The 15,697-nt window shown below is 37.9% G+C and overlaps 1 protein-coding gene across 6 annotated transcripts in view; it reads right to left on the bottom strand.

Annotated features, from left to right (window-relative positions):
* Window positions 1-15,697, bottom strand: part of TENT4A (terminal nucleotidyltransferase 4A) — a 64,509-nt gene that overhangs the window by 38,217 nt on the left and 10,595 nt on the right. For all 6 annotated transcript variants that reach the window (XM_090039152.1, XM_090039151.1, XM_090039150.1 and 3 more), the window contains exons 2-7: window positions 13,531-13,654; window positions 11,317-11,363; window positions 8,893-9,013; window positions 5,995-6,102; window positions 4,038-4,166; window positions 2,039-2,252 (exon numbers count right to left, since the gene is read on the bottom strand). In XM_090039152.1, coding sequence (XP_089895278.1) covers window positions 2,039-2,252; window positions 4,038-4,166; window positions 5,995-6,102; window positions 8,893-9,013; window positions 11,317-11,363; window positions 13,531-13,654 — 743 coding nt within the window. The remainder of the gene's footprint in view (window positions 1-2,038; window positions 2,253-4,037; window positions 4,167-5,994; window positions 6,103-8,892; window positions 9,014-11,316; window positions 11,364-13,530; window positions 13,655-15,697) is intronic.

Consider the following 15,697-nt stretch of genomic DNA (forward strand, 5'->3'; position numbering starts at 1 on the left):
CATGATTTTTCACCTAGACCCATGATGATGACAACAGTTCCTAAGAACCAAACCTCACTGGTATCTCCCTTAAGTTCAGTCTTTGACACTATCACATTTCTTAAAGCTATTGGCATCAGGAAGAGCAGCACATAAATCAAATAAATAACAAAAAGTGAGCAGCATCTTCCTTAGAACCTGCCAAAAAGACTTTGAGCCCTAGAGAAGTATATCTGTAGTTCCTGTTAAAGAATCCTGACAAACCAATAATCTTTTATCACCCCATATTCTGCACCCCATTGGGGGAGAGTGAGAGTGAGAGTGAGAGTGAGAGTGAGAGTGAGAGTGAGAGTGAGAGTGAGAGTGAGAGTGAGAGTGAGAGTGAGAGTGAGAGTGAGAGTGAGAGTGAAGAAACTTTTTAGGTTAGGTCTCCCAGGATGACTCACAGCCAGAAGCTGAGTATAGAGTTTGGATCCTGCTGCAAGTGAGGGTCTCCATGGCCAAGACAAAAGCTCTACTCCACCTTGGAAACAAGGCTACTGCACCAAAGCCCCAATCTCACTGTGCTAGAAGAGTCAAAGGCTCCGAAGGGAATTTCACGTTGGTCTGTGAGAGTCAGATCCTTCTTAAGTTTTCAGTGGAGAACCCTGTGTATGGACATGTCAGAAGCCTTTCTATGAGGATCTGTCTTTTTCTCGGAAATTTTCCCCATATATCTTTGATGGATGCCCAGATACAAAAGCAAGATTGGAACTATCCTTAATCCAAAGACGTTATTCTCCCTTCCAACCCCATGCATTTGACATCCTTAGAACTTAGGGAGATGAAGTTATTTAACAGCTTGCTTAAGGGCTCTTCTTCTCTACTATCAGCTTCACAGGGTTTTCCTCAGGCTTCAACCAAAAAGAAGTGGAAGGCTTTGGAGGCAACACTATGGCTCATGGGGGTCATGGGGCTGGACTGGTGAAAGAACTTCTTTTATTTAGACAGTAGGCTCAGGCTTCACCTTCCCAGGCACTTTTCTACAGAATATCATTAACTCAATTTACAGGACCTCACAAAGGAGGTCTTCAAGCTGCATCAATAATGTTGTTGTATCCAAAAAATTGAAAAGTTTTTATTCATAATAAAAATGAGACTGCTACAATACAACATTAGGCAAGTGGTATTTTCTTCTAGAATGAAGAGAGGAAAGAGTCATTTTTTAATGCCTCAGCCAGATTCCATTTTTGTCAAAAGGACAATTGGAAGATACAGTGTATTTGTTCCTTCCCTGAAACATGGCCATCATTACAAGAGCTCAAAAATGGGTCTTTGGCTGCACGGCTAAGTTTGCTGCTCTTACAGTGGGATGTCATAAAAAAGAAATCTTCCAATATTGCACCAACCATACCTGCGCTGTGCAAGCACTGAAAAAAAAGTGTGCATGATAGGCCTCGTTCACAAACCAAGTGAGGCCACAAAACCTCAATACCATAGTGGCAGGGTGGATGACTAGAATAGGTTACTGGTTAGTGTAAGAAACTATGCCTTAGTATTTACAACCAAACCAAATCTGTAGCTACTTAAGTATAGTTGCATTACATTTAAAAACATCTACTGTAACAGTCTACACACTACATGATATGAAAGTCTAAAGCATTGGAATAACAATTATATTTTAGTGATTATGTTCATACTTCATAGATTGAGTTAATTCAGATGAATTCTAAATAGACAGTGAAAAGTGGATTTCCAACAAAAGTCTAACTGACTATACATTAAACAGACTGAAAAAGCAGGAATTAAGGTAATTTTAATGCCCAGGTTAGTATTTTGAGTTTGGAAGCATATGGTTTCCTCAAAGAATTACCTTACATTTCAGTTAATATTCCTGAATGTACAAATCTGTAATGCACGTATCAACATTTGATCTTCAGTATTTTGTACACATATGAATTCAAGTTATGCAAGTTTAAGCAGCAGGTTATAGTTTTGTTTCCCACACAATAGTATAATCTACTCTGTGGCAGAAATATAGAGGACTGCACAGGATTTGTTTAAAAAACAAAAGTCTTACCAGGCAAAAGAGGATCTTCAATACACAACATGGATGGTCTATATCCATTGGTCATGGCTTTCATGATTTCTTCTTTGGCAATATAGGCACCTCCATTTTTTATTCTAATTCCAGTTTTCAAGTAATTAAAATTTCTTCCATACAGCTCAAAAAATTCTATTAGAAGCATTCCAAGGTTTTCATCAGCTCTTCTGGCATCAATTCTTGGATGCAACTGTAAAAATGTTCAAAATTCAGTTATATAAGAGGCATGCACTACTGAATTGACCAGCCACATATTACTGTTAGACAAAACAGCTGCACCATTTAAAAAGGTCAATGTGACTCCTTAAGAGTGAATCAGAACTGCAATCTTATTGCTTTTCCAAAAGTAATTCTCTCACATTTTCCCACAAGAAACTGTACTAGAACCAAGAGAGGGCAGCACTTCCACATTATATAGAGCATGTAATACTTTCCCCAGCCCTTTTGAAGAGACATGCAGAACTCAGCCTAGCTTCTTTTAAGCAAAAAGCCAATAAGATCTGGAAGCTAGTTAACAATACTTGTGTGTTTTTTCCCCACAAGGATTTCAAGTACCAGATATTGTTGTTCATCTTCAGGTCTCCCAACATTTCACCTGCAAATTCTTACAAACTATAAGAGAGAGATGCATTGCCTCTTGCCCACTACCCTCATAACTTTACTACAGGGATACTATCTTAATACACTTAGACTTGTATACTGACACCTTCATAGCTCATCAGCAAATGTGGGATCTTTCACCTACAACACCCACCTCTAGCAACACAGCAAGTAGTATCAGTGAGCCACAGGAGTTAATGCAACTCACCTCTCTGCCACCAACATGCACCCCTTCAATGTGGCTCGGAAAGTCAAAATTTGGGAATGGGCCCACTCTGTACCTGGCCTGCACACAAATTTCTAGAACCTCCAAGAGCCCTGCAGGAAGTATTTTTGACAACCCTGTCCTTATCTATTCTCTCCTGTCCCCCCCAAATCCAGTTTGTATCCCCTTTGCAATTAAATAAGATAGCTTCCTTCCTCACAGTGTCTGTGCACCAGCTAAGGGTCCCCAAGTCCAACAGGCTTCTGCTCTCAGTTCTGTTGCCCAGCCTTATCTTATCCCATCATACCCAGAGAAGTTGGAATAAGCTATTAATCATATCCTCTGGCCCAAGGCTGTCACATGCACAATCTTCTCAGTGCTAGTAGCTTAGAAAGGCCAAAATATGCTCAAAGTCAGCTGTTAAGCTGCAGCCAGTGAGCATGTCCAAACTCCCATTATTCCAATATCAACAATGACTTGTTTTCATGAGGATAAGAAGTATATTTCTAAAACGAAAGGTCACTTGTGCCAAAACCTTAAGTGCCTGGAACATTTCATAAAATTTGATGGTTTAAAAAAAAACAAAAAAAACAAAAAAAAAAAACCCCACACACAAAAAAACAAAACACGGGCCTAAATTTCTTCTGCCCCCTCCCCCCAACTGAATCTAGAAGCACTTGCATGAAGACTGGATGAAGTTTTCAAAAGCTGAGGCAGATGCAGATACTTTGTGCAAAGGTCTAATCCACAACCACAGTTTCAAAAAAATTAAAAGCAACTGAGAATGAGGTTGTATAACAGGAGGCAATCGGAAATCTAGATGCAGCATGTTGAGCTCTCTTGCAATATACTAAACAAAAGATGTATACCAAATATCCACCAGGCTTCCCTTTTTAACAAGGTACCATGAACTTGTATTCCAGGGTACTACCTCTTGGCATGTCAGAAAAAGCCTTTATAAAAAGGGACTCTGGGAAAGAGACAGAATAAGACATTTTTTCCCTTAACATGACTACAATGCAACAGACCTGAACAAAGACTCCCTACACGGGAAATGTAACAAGAAATGGGTGCAGAAAGATACCACCAAGAGAGAATAAGAACAACCCATTCAGGGCGTTCACTGCAGAAACTGAAATCTAAGAAAGTTAAAAAAAAAAGGTACCTTACCTGCAGGAAGCTAATTGCCATTAAAATTAGGCTGTAAGAGCTAATTCCACCAGTAAAAACTTCATTCAAATCCCTCTGAAGGAGGAACTGTTTTAAAACTAAAATCAAGTAAGGCAGCAATGAGTACTTCTGCAAAATAAAATTATATATAGATATTACTATAATTTGACAGTTTGAAGATTTTAAGATACATTAAAAGTCATGTTCTGCCATCACAAACTCAAGTTAGAAGACGTTAACATTACTTGGAACACTGGTTAATAACAGCTTACAATGACATGGCTCTTATTTGTGAGTATTTTATACAGAATTTTTAAAAAAAGATGTTGAGGAATAATTACCATGCTTTGTTTGGTATATCATGTCATCACAACCAAAGGGAGTTATGGTTAAAATAATATGCTACTTTGAAAAACTTTTTTGTCAGTAAAAACACCTTTACCATTCAAAACATTCTTCAACTTGTGCTTCAGGAGGTACATAGCTAACAGCAAGTATAATGCTCGATTTCAGTATCAAACAACTAATTATCATTTACATTTTGTGATATGGACATGTTTATGAAGACAACATTAATATCCTATTTATGTTCAATGTATTTCATTAAAATGGTATAAAAGTTAACTAGTAAGCATAGCTACTAATTATGAAAAGACACAAAACGTTAGGGTACCCCATACTATTGATTTCAACATTTAATATTGAAAAAAGTTGCTGCGATCTAAAAGGATGGACATTCAGGCCTCATCTTTACAAAAGCTAGATACTTAATAAAACTAGCTATTATATAAACATCTTAAGATATGTTTAATGTTTAGAACAACGGCAAGCTGCACACAAAGGACTGATTTAGTTAAGTTTCTCCTCCATTTTTCCATAGTGGACACTGTGCATCAAAGTTCAGCCTTCCAACAGGTGACAAGATTTCTGTCCACACTGCTTGGGCTAGTTAAAAATGTTATTTAATAAGCCTTTTTATAGCAAGACAGAAAAACAACTTCGAAAACTTGGATACACACATCTACACGAGGATTTTCTGCATGAATAAGAATCTTTATGGAAGGGAAATATTGACTACACAGGCAAATGTAAAACCAACTAAACCTGAAATGCTTTCAAATATCGAGTAAACTGATAAAATGGAGAAAACACTCAGGCTGTCTCAGTTATACGAGTCTTCAGTACTACACGTAAGCATATGAGAATGCTCAAGCATGTTGTCTCTTTATGCTAGGAAAGCTTTATCCAAAAGTTTCAATACTAGAGTGATCTAGTCATTTAATAAAATCTTAGTTTAGAGAACTGGTCTGGTATTCTTGTTTCTATATTATATTGGGTATAAGCCTGTGAATAATCTTTGAGACCCCTAAGTTCCAAGTCTGACACATGCTTGGAGCAGATTTGCACTTTTTAGACTAAATAAACCAGATGTATAGCATGAGCTTTCATGAACACAAACTCATTTAGTCAGGTCAGTATCAGCCTCTGTGACATGGGTGGGCAATTATTTTGGATGGAGGGTCACTTACTGAGTTTTGGCAAGCCATCAAAGACCATGACAGGCAGGCCAGGCCAGATAAAATATTAATTTTCTAAATTTTTAGGGGCCCCACGGGCCAGATAGAATGGCCTGGTGGGCCACATTTGCCCCCAGGTCGCATTTTGCCCACCCCTGCTCTATGAAGCAAGCTTGGGCTCATAATAGCTCATGCAATACATCTTTGATCTAGTTAGCCTGAGGTGTAAATCTACCCTGCCTGACTTCAGACTAACACACCCAACTACCTCTAGAAGTGAGAGAGTAACATCAGAAACTAAAGAGTACAACTTTCTATTTAAATTTCATTAGTATCGTTCCAGTAAACACACTGTCCACAAATGACCCTGCGTACACAGCTGACCATCAATCCAGTACACATCTCTCTAAATACAATACAGCTATTTATGGAGCTTGTACCTTCATATATTCCTTGATAAATCGAGCTGCCTTCACACCAGTTTCTACATTAAAACTGATGTCAACTTTTACTTCTGTCTCCTGGTCAGTAAGTTTTATTATTGGTACCTGCAAAGATTTAAAAAGGAAAAAACTGTTTTAATACAATCTCAAAACAAAAGCATCAAACTCCTGCATGTTTGATCAGCAAGCTGTATTTCAATGTCTCAGCCTAGTAACTAACTCGCCCAAATGAAGATCCACCTTGTGTTCATTGACAGTAACAATTTAGAGTCATTAACTTAAATAACCTGACAATAATTTTAGGAAGACTAATTCTAGACCCATATAAAATATTTGTATGATGAAGAGGTCTTTTGGTAGGTTTTCATTTTGAATGGAGTAATAATCATTTTCCACTTCTCAAGTACAGCCTCTTCACTCTACACCAGTAGTAGACAAAGTGTTTAAGGTAAGGCTTGTGAAAGTTACTGGTTTCTCAATGAGTGCCAAGAAGTGAAAGTGTTTTAAATTTTGCTAGCCAGCCAGCTGTCCAATCCATGGCCATATGTCAAAATACTAACAGGGCTAGGATCCTGTGGCCTCAGTGGACCAAACTGTCATGCCTGACAGGTATGATTACATAGCTCCTTTGGACCTTTATTTTGTAATTCCCAACTCATTTATTTTCAGATGCCAATCAGAAGTTTGATGGGGGAAATTTTACTAAGTCTCCAGGAGAATTAAAAGTTTATCCAATAGCAAAAAAATCATACTTTTTAATCAGGAATTCTCTTTTTAAATGCACACTGGTTGAGCCAGAAGGTTCACAAGAAGAGAGAGACAAGAAAGTAGTTCCGATATTGTAATGTACTTCAACATAAAACCCCACATAATCCACTCCTCTGGAACATCCAACTACTCCATCAATAACTAGGAAGCTCCCTGAGGGAGACAGTGTTCATTTCAGTAGCTCTAGGCTTACAAGGTTGTTAAACAGCCTTGTTTATAGACCTCTTCACCTCCAAATAATAACACACAAAATTACTGCTTTTAAAGACAGTGGCCTCAAATCTAGTAGAGTTTAACTGTAAAGATTATATTATATTAAATTTTTTTTCCTGGGAAGGTTAAAACTCTTGAAATACATTAGTTTTATAGCTCTTAGGATGGCCCCGACCATCAAGAAGTCTGGAATATCTCAGGATACTGACAGATTAAGTTTCTGCCTGGTATTTTACCAGTGCTTTAATTCAATTTGGAGACAACCAAGGCAGAGTAATTACTCTAAAAACACTTGACTCCTAACATGAGTGAGAACTTCCTTAAGATTTACCAATGTTCATGACAAAGAACAGTTATTTTTTGGCAGACTCAAAAATGCTCTTATTAGCAATACAACTACATTAAAAGTAGCCAGTACTGTATTTACTCAAAAGGTTTTAGTTCAATCACCATGGAGGGGAGGGGAGGGGAAGACACCCTTGTCTTATATTTGAAGAGCTGGCCAGGGCAGCTCGCAGCAGCTCAGCTTTGGTACCAAGCTAAAAGCGAATCCAAGCCATTGCCTGACTGGGCCAGATTCACTCATTTGGTAGTGGAAGGGGCTCGCTGCCAGGGAGAACACAGAGGAGAATATTTGGCAGTGCTGAAGGGGCAGACCTGCAGCTTGCCCTCCCCCTCCACCTCTTGACCCTTCATGTCTGTACCTGCCTCTTCACTCCCCTGCAGCATGCCCCCGCAAGCCCTACTCTTCCCGACCCCCCACAGCTGCTCCCATCCCTTTTTACCTCCTGTTCTAGCTCCAGTACCTCTGGCCCCAACCCACCCAGGCCAGGAGCTATAGCAGCTTCTCCCTAACTGGGCTGGGCTGGGAGCAGGTCAGAGCCACTTGCCGCTGCACCTGCTGGAGGAACAGAGCTGCAGCTGAGGGGGGAAGGAAGGGATGGTTCAGACACTGGCAAAGGGGAAGGGGAGTGTGGGGTGGCGGCAGGAATGAGGAATAAGCAAAAAGGTACAGGGAGCAAGGGCTGTAGGGGCACCAAGTAGGCAAGTAAGGTGGGGGGGGGGTGTGTCTGGACCCCCAAGTCACTCATTTCCACACCACACCAGTGAGGGCAATGAATTTAAAAGACAAGCTTCAACTACTGAGATATTATACACAGAAAATTATAGCAAATTTATAATTTTCCCATGCATAGAATCTAAATATGAGGGTGGTGGGGAAAGGAAAACGAAGATTATCATAAATTCAAAGTTATCTTGGATTTGGGTAAATATGGTACTTTAAGTAAACACAGGCTAAGTCACTATTAATGTTACCACCATACTATTTGGTTGTGAACTGTTATGAAGGTTTTGCTGGCACCTAAAGTATCACGAGTTTTCTCCTCTAGAGCAGTTTTCTACCCCTAAGTCAATACTATGCATTGGAGTATGGGTTCAAGGCTCTCCAAATTTAGAATCACTTGGCAAATCAGCTACCCAAGAAGTTTTGACCATAAAAAAACAGCATATTACCAATATAAAGAAATATTCTACTATCAGCCTACAAGCTTCTATCTACAGGGACAGCAAGTTTCACAACTGTGCAATATCACAGCAAGGCAGGATGCCAACAAGTGATTGACGAAGTCCTTTTACAACTTTCATTCATGTAATTAAAGATTACTTAGCTAGTTCTCACTGCATGCAATTGTTTGGCAGACCTCTGCCAAACATGTACTCTATTAATGTATTATCCACTAAATGGACAACACTGAATAAACAAGTCATCATGCATAACAGCAGCAAATATTAATGTAGCATCTTAAAAAGTTTCTCTCTATAGGATTCTTCACCATCATATTAGTAAAAGGTATTATTTTAAAAACCTTTTATAGTATAATTTTTGAAAGAATTTTGTTTCTTCTTACTTACCGTAGCTTTGTCAAGTACTTTAATGGAATACGGCTCAGCCACGTTGTGTTTCCTTAGTGCTTGTTCCAACATTTGTAAGGGAGGACGTTCCCATTTCCCAAAAACAACCAAGTCAATATCACTAGAGATAAGAAATGGAATACAACAAAACACAATAAAAGCCAAGAAAGTCTATTCAGAAGATTGTGGTGTGTGCACGTATGCAATAATATTCTACACAATACTTAAAAACAAAAAAAAACAAAAAAAAACCAACTGAAAAGCCTAAATCTTCAATTGTGTCAGTTTCTGCTCAATAACAATCAGGAAAAAGTTAGTTTCAAGGTTACTGAAAATGTACTGAGATGCAGAAAACAACACAGTTTCTTAAAAAATTTTCCTCCATGATTGTTACCGATTCACATTTGAGTATTAAGATATATAAAACTGAATACATCAAACAAAATTTACCATCTTTTGGAGTCAATACTTTCAAGAATGACTGTATTTAATTAAAAAGACAACAAAAAAGATTCCCATCTTACATTCACATACAAGGAAATCTCATTAAATACACTGTCCATCATTAAAGTGTTGCCAAAACAGCACATACCCAGTATGGGAAACCAACTACATAGCTGATTGAAAGCAGCCAACAGTGAGTATGACTATAAAACATATGGCTCATATTTGTCAAACATGCTGATAGGAACCTGCCAGAAGGATAAGTTACTGCACTCCACCTGAATAAAATACATGGTACTGCCCATTGCACTGAAGCTCCCTCAGCACTGACTTTTTCAAGTCATAGTGAACCACTACACTGCATACATTTTGACCTTTTCTTCACTCTCACAACTGAGTTTCACCTTTCTTTCCCTAGTTCTCATGATTCCTGTTTCTTTACCAGCCCTAAATGTCTGACAAACATTACCAAACAGGGGCCCAAATAGTACACCCAGAATCCCTCATCACCCCCTACCCCAGTGTCATACAATTAGCGTGGCCCCTCCATAACATGAAGATGAACAAGGTTGCCCTGAGCTTGATCTGTATCTACATTTCTGGAGGATCCCAGGCTCATGACAAGAACACCTGGTTCCAGTGATGAGTGGGGAGCTAATTAGCACATGGATGGGGGCGGGGGGAGGGGGGGAGAGGAAGAGTGCATCTGGAGTACACACACATACTGAGCAGTGCTGAGTTGTGGAGTCACCAAGGCTTGACATGCTGTTGACTCTGCTGGGCACCAGCTCACTGAACTATAGGGAAATCATGAACCTTTTGGCTTTGGACTAATATCATGCATCCTTTATACTATATATAAGTATGTACAAAAGTGCTGCTTAAAAGTATGTTAATGGAGTACATGTGCTAGAACCTGCAGAAGTTTCAAAAAAGGTAATAAGCATAAATTCTAGAGGAACTGGAATCTATGGGCCCTATACGCAAATTACTACAGCTATATTTATTTTAAGATTAGCCTTTTTTAATTTTGCCTCTCATTTCTGGGTGTTGAAAAAAAAGCGGTCTCATTGTAAGGACCTGAAGGGGAAAGAAGTTGGGAAGTGGGGGGGGGAGGAAGTGGTCAAGAGGGCGACCAGTCCCCCAGGTTTACTTTCATTTCCCCTGCTGTAGGGGGAACAACTTCAAGGCAAGTGGGAGGGGAACAACTTCAAGGCAAACACCCAATAACTGTGTTGTATACCTGGAAAGCTATAATAAAATTTACACATTTTCCATATATAGCATCTAATTATTGAGGGAGGGTCATCCTATATTTCAAGTAAATACAGTAAAATTCTTTACAAAAATCTGGAAACACTAACAGAGGCAGCTTTGAAGTTTCACGGCACTAACAAATGAAAGAATTCAACTACACAGCTTTAATGATTTCAAAACAGCTGAAGTAGAAGAGGTAAATTTTCAACAACTATTTCACTTAAGTTTCCATTCTAAATTTTTACTTCAGAGGTAAAAAAAATGCATTGTAAATTTATCATTAGGGAATTACTGTGATGGCCCCTTAAATTTTGAAAAGTTTTTCTTTTTGGTAAGCAGTAAGTTACTTTTCAGGTCATCGCATTTTTGTTTGAGAAATATTTTTCTGCAAGCAATATTAAGCAAAATAAACTGCAATATTGTGAAAGGTGCATGAGCTGAAGAGATGCGTCATCCCAGAATACATGTGGAAGAAATTATTTCATCAGAAAAATCACATCAGTGGTGGTTCTGCACATTGGAACAAAGACTAAAATTTCTTCTAGTTCACAGTAAATTCAGGGGCTGTCTTCCTAGTTAAGGGGGAAGGTTAGAAGAAGCCACTCAACTTGTTAGGTTTTTGTGTTTGTTCTGCAGGGATTTTAAAAATGTATGTTAACTGTCTTTTCCATTATATTTGTAAAACACTAAAACGTATATGTACCACAGTAACTTGCTACTTACCTAGTTGGAAGGTAAAGCCCTGTGCTAAAGCTGCCAAATATCTGAACCTGGAAAGAAGAAGTTAACAACTGAAACATCTGTAATTAACAAGATATGTTTGTAGCACTTCATTTTCATCAGTCTTATTGTTCAAGAAATCCAGAAACGTGGGGGTTTACTTACAGTAATCCCCAATATTCCAACTCTTTAATAGGTTTATCCTGACCTAGCTCCAGGCTTTCCTCTTAAATTATAATAAACATTTGGTAAAGGAGAAAAGTGTAAATGTAACTTCTCTGCATCTCCCCCAGTATTCAAAGAAATTTGGAGTATAATGTAATAAATCCTAATGCTAATGTCTATATTATCTTTAACGTTTAAGGTAAGGATGACTTCCAGGAAAGGGTGGTCAATTCAGAAAAGGCTGGCCTAGTCTCAAAAGCAGCATGGTGACACCCTTCAGTGAATTTAAACTAAACTACTCTCAATTCTACAGAAAATGTAAGCTTCCAAACATGTTTCTGCTCTTGGAACAGACATTTTAGCCAAAGGAAAACAGTTTTAAAATTGGGGGAGAGGGGTGCTACCTTCTTCAGATTTTTGAATACAAGATAGCAATAAATTATAAAGCCAAGATAGGAGAACTTAAGATATCCTGAGCAAAGAGTATACTGACTAATTCTAGCCAAGGAATTATAGAGCACTAAGATAAAATACTTTAAATCACCACATTATTGTTCCACTGAGGTCCATATTTATTGAGTGAGAGAAGTAAAGCAGCCACATTACATAAAACTTTGGGCAAAGGAAGGTTTGTTTAAGAATTAAGATTATACCAAAAAGACAGAAAAAAACCTTTACGCTTTGCTGGTCAAGTGTACCTTGAAAGTGGATTAAAAAACCCCAGGAAACTAGTCTAAGAATGGTCATTAGAAGTAGCCTTCATTCAAGTTTTACAAAAGCCTTCTCATGAACATGAAGAGAAAACAAATAAAAATAATAATCCTAGTTCAAGTTACTTACTACTTGCAGACTACCAAAATAGTTTATAAATGTTCATGGTGTTTCATGATCATATCTGCCCAAAATCAGTGTTGCTATTCCCATCATACTGCCACCCCACAACATCTCTTCCTACGAAACATCCACAATGCCCATTTTCAGAAGCCATATACTGATTAGGTGGACTACTGATTTGAGATTTGTCAATGCCCATGCTTATAGTACCTTCTTAGACAGATAATTACTATTCAAATAGAGAGAAGGGCCTACTACCCAAGACCTTAATTTCCACAGTGTCTCTAAAAAGCATGCTAAAAGAATAAATCTCTTTTGGAGAAGACCAATTCAAAATGTTGTGGTAATATTAAAAAATTAGTGCATTAATTAGCCAATATCAGAACATTAAATTTTAGTGATGCATGTAGAAAAGACTTAAAGACCCACTGACAGGAAAAACTGATTACCTGAAGTGCTGACCAACACCAAAATACCTTTTCTTGGTATGCTCACTAATTTCTAATTAAATTAATAGATTACCTGCAACAGTAGGTAAAGTGTTTCACATTGAAATATTATACTGGCATGCCTAAACTGGATATGAGCTAATAGTCTCTACCTTTTCTTCCTACCCGTTATTTTCTTTTAATACAAGACAACTATTGTCCAAATTTTAGGCAAAAGAAATATGGCACAATGAAAGAGCATTGGGGCGGAGGGGAGGAGGAGAGGAGGCAGTGGAAGCTAGCAGCAAGAGTTTACAAAAAACAGGAAAACATAAGGCAGACATCCTTCAAAACATACCAAACATATGCCAATTCATTTACAGCTGAAGAAGCAAAAAATTGATACACTCAATTTAAAAGCTTTGTATAAGTTTACTGACAGTTTCACATCTGATATTAAAGGACACAGCATCTATAAGTACATCTGAATAGAAGATGTTATTGTAAAAAGTTTTGGCAGTTTCTATAAAAAATAAGAATGGCATCTTAGAGGGAAGGCTTACTGAAGTCCCACTAGCTACCAAAAAACCTACTGGGGGGATGGGAAGGGGAAAACAAATATTGTATCCAAAACGTGGACAAACTGATTGGTATCTCAGTTACCCCAGAAGTTAACAATGAACAGAGAATTTCAAAAACATGTTCCAGTAGAAGATAATATGGAAAATAAATGAACTCCACTATATAGTGCATAAGTAAAATGTAGCTTGTGTGTTTGTGCTACACTCACATCAGCTGTAGGCCAAAGATCCTTGATGACAGTTTCTATTCTTTTCACTACTTCTTTTCTCATAGCTGCTTCTTCAGGACGAGGGGACATGAAGTCATAGAAGTCCATTATTTCTTCATGGAGTCTAACAAGAGAGAATTTAAAAAAAATATTAACACCAGCAAAGAAAATGAGCTATTTAGTTCCAAAATTAATACAACTGTACAGCAGCCACAGGCTTAAAGTTTTGTTTGTTAGTCTAACATATGTTGTTTCTAAGAACTAAATCACATGATACTATGACACAGAAAGGTAGCCTCCTTGATTCTACAATAGATGTTTATAGCTTTTCACATCTTAATTATGTGCACTAATAATTTAAACAGAAGATAATTGAACTTTAATTTAACCTGCATACCTTTTTTCTAGAACAAGAGTGCACAAATGGTTAACTGAAGCAAGTTACAAATACTTTTGGCATTAGGTGTGCCAATGTCTACCTGATTTGGTTTGCCAATTTAAGCAAAATCAAAGTAGAGCTGCAATCCCTAGTAAAGGCACCATTTCAAAATAAGAAAGAAGAGGAAAGAGGAGCATAAAGTCTCTGGGATTACATAATGGTACACATAGGAAAGTTCAAGAGATACAAAGATTAAGACTAGACTTATTCTTGCAGAAATCCTAATTTATGCATGACAAATCTCCTTCCTGTAACAAAAAGAGTGTATAACTTGTATATCCTGCTCCTCTGAAACTACCCTGTAGTTGCAGGGGACAGAACTAGGACAAATACCTACAAATTTCAGAGGAAGTTTAGGTTGGAGGTTATAAGGAACTTTCTAATTATGACGGGGGTCAAGACTTGGAACAGCCTACCAAGAGAAGCTAGGGAATCTCTACCCCTGGAAACTTGCAAAAACAGTTAGACAGATACTGCACGGGGATGCTTTCTTTAGTCAGGGATGATGACCTCATGCAGTCCCTTCCAGCCCTACTTCCCTATGATCCTATAACCAAGGCCTGACCTTATAATAGAAACTCAGTTGCAACTCACTTAACATAGCTAGTCTTCCTCTCCATACTCAAGTCAAGAGATCTAGTTACATTTTTTAAAAGCATCTTAAATTGGAAAATGATTAACAAAGTTGCAGCTACAACCAATGCATTACAGTTGCTCCTTTCAGTTTCAGGGTGCCTAACATACAGGTATTTTGCAACTGAACAACAGGCTTTGATCTGTCTATAAACATATGAGTCTTTCAATTTTTGATTTTTTTCCTCAAAAATTCCTAGCCACACTATGCAAACTGTGTAAAAGTCTGAACAGCCAAAAAAACAAACAAACCAAGATGACATTTTCACCACACAACTGTTCTAGTGAAACAATATGAAATGTAGGAAATAATAGAACTGAAGCAATAAATGTAATGATTTGCTTTAAAAGTAAAGCAAATATATACTGACTTAAAGTGATTTTCAAAAGCAGTTTAAAGAGAAAATGTAGCCCCATGGAGGTTTTGGAAAGGGAGAAAAGATTAAAGCTCCACATTACTCTTTGTGAAAGGGAAGATACAATGAGGTACAGTGAATTAATTTATTCGTCAGGGTGAGATCAGGAACACTTTGAAAAATCCACTTTATGAAAACCCAACTAAAAACAAAAAATAGGGTTCCATTGATAAAAGCATCTTAGCACCGGGTTAACATAATCTTACAAAAGCAGTCTATAATGTGCCATCCCACACTAGCTCGTTCACAAAGCCATGAGCTTTCGCAGTCTATGCCCTATTATTTCATGCATAGGTCTTAGCTTGAACATTGTTATTAGCCTCTTTTTTTCTAATTTAATACACTTTAAAAAATGTAAATAGATCTCCTGAATTGATAACGGAGAGACAGAAGTACATCTTATATGTCTGAACACTGCACCTACCTTATTAACTGTTAGGTTCTATTACAATGCCTATTAAAATACAACGTTGTTTCATTGCATTAGATGTACACCATTAACCAGCATAAACCAAAACTAGATATCATCCTGCTGTGGCCTTCCAGCCTCTCCTGAACACAGAAGCATGCTTCAGTACCTAGGAAATGATTCCCAACACACTAGGCACAGCTTTTTTGACACTGCCCTCTCCAGACGCACCTTCCAGGCAAGAGAAGTATTATTGCCTCTTTCAACACA

Source organism: Crocodylus siamensis, chromosome 3 (genome assembly GCF_052110815.1).
Source record: "Crocodylus siamensis isolate JL-2025a chromosome 3, ASM5211081v1, whole genome shotgun sequence".
Classification (NCBI taxonomy): Eukaryota; Metazoa; Chordata; order Crocodylia; family Crocodylidae; genus Crocodylus; species Crocodylus siamensis.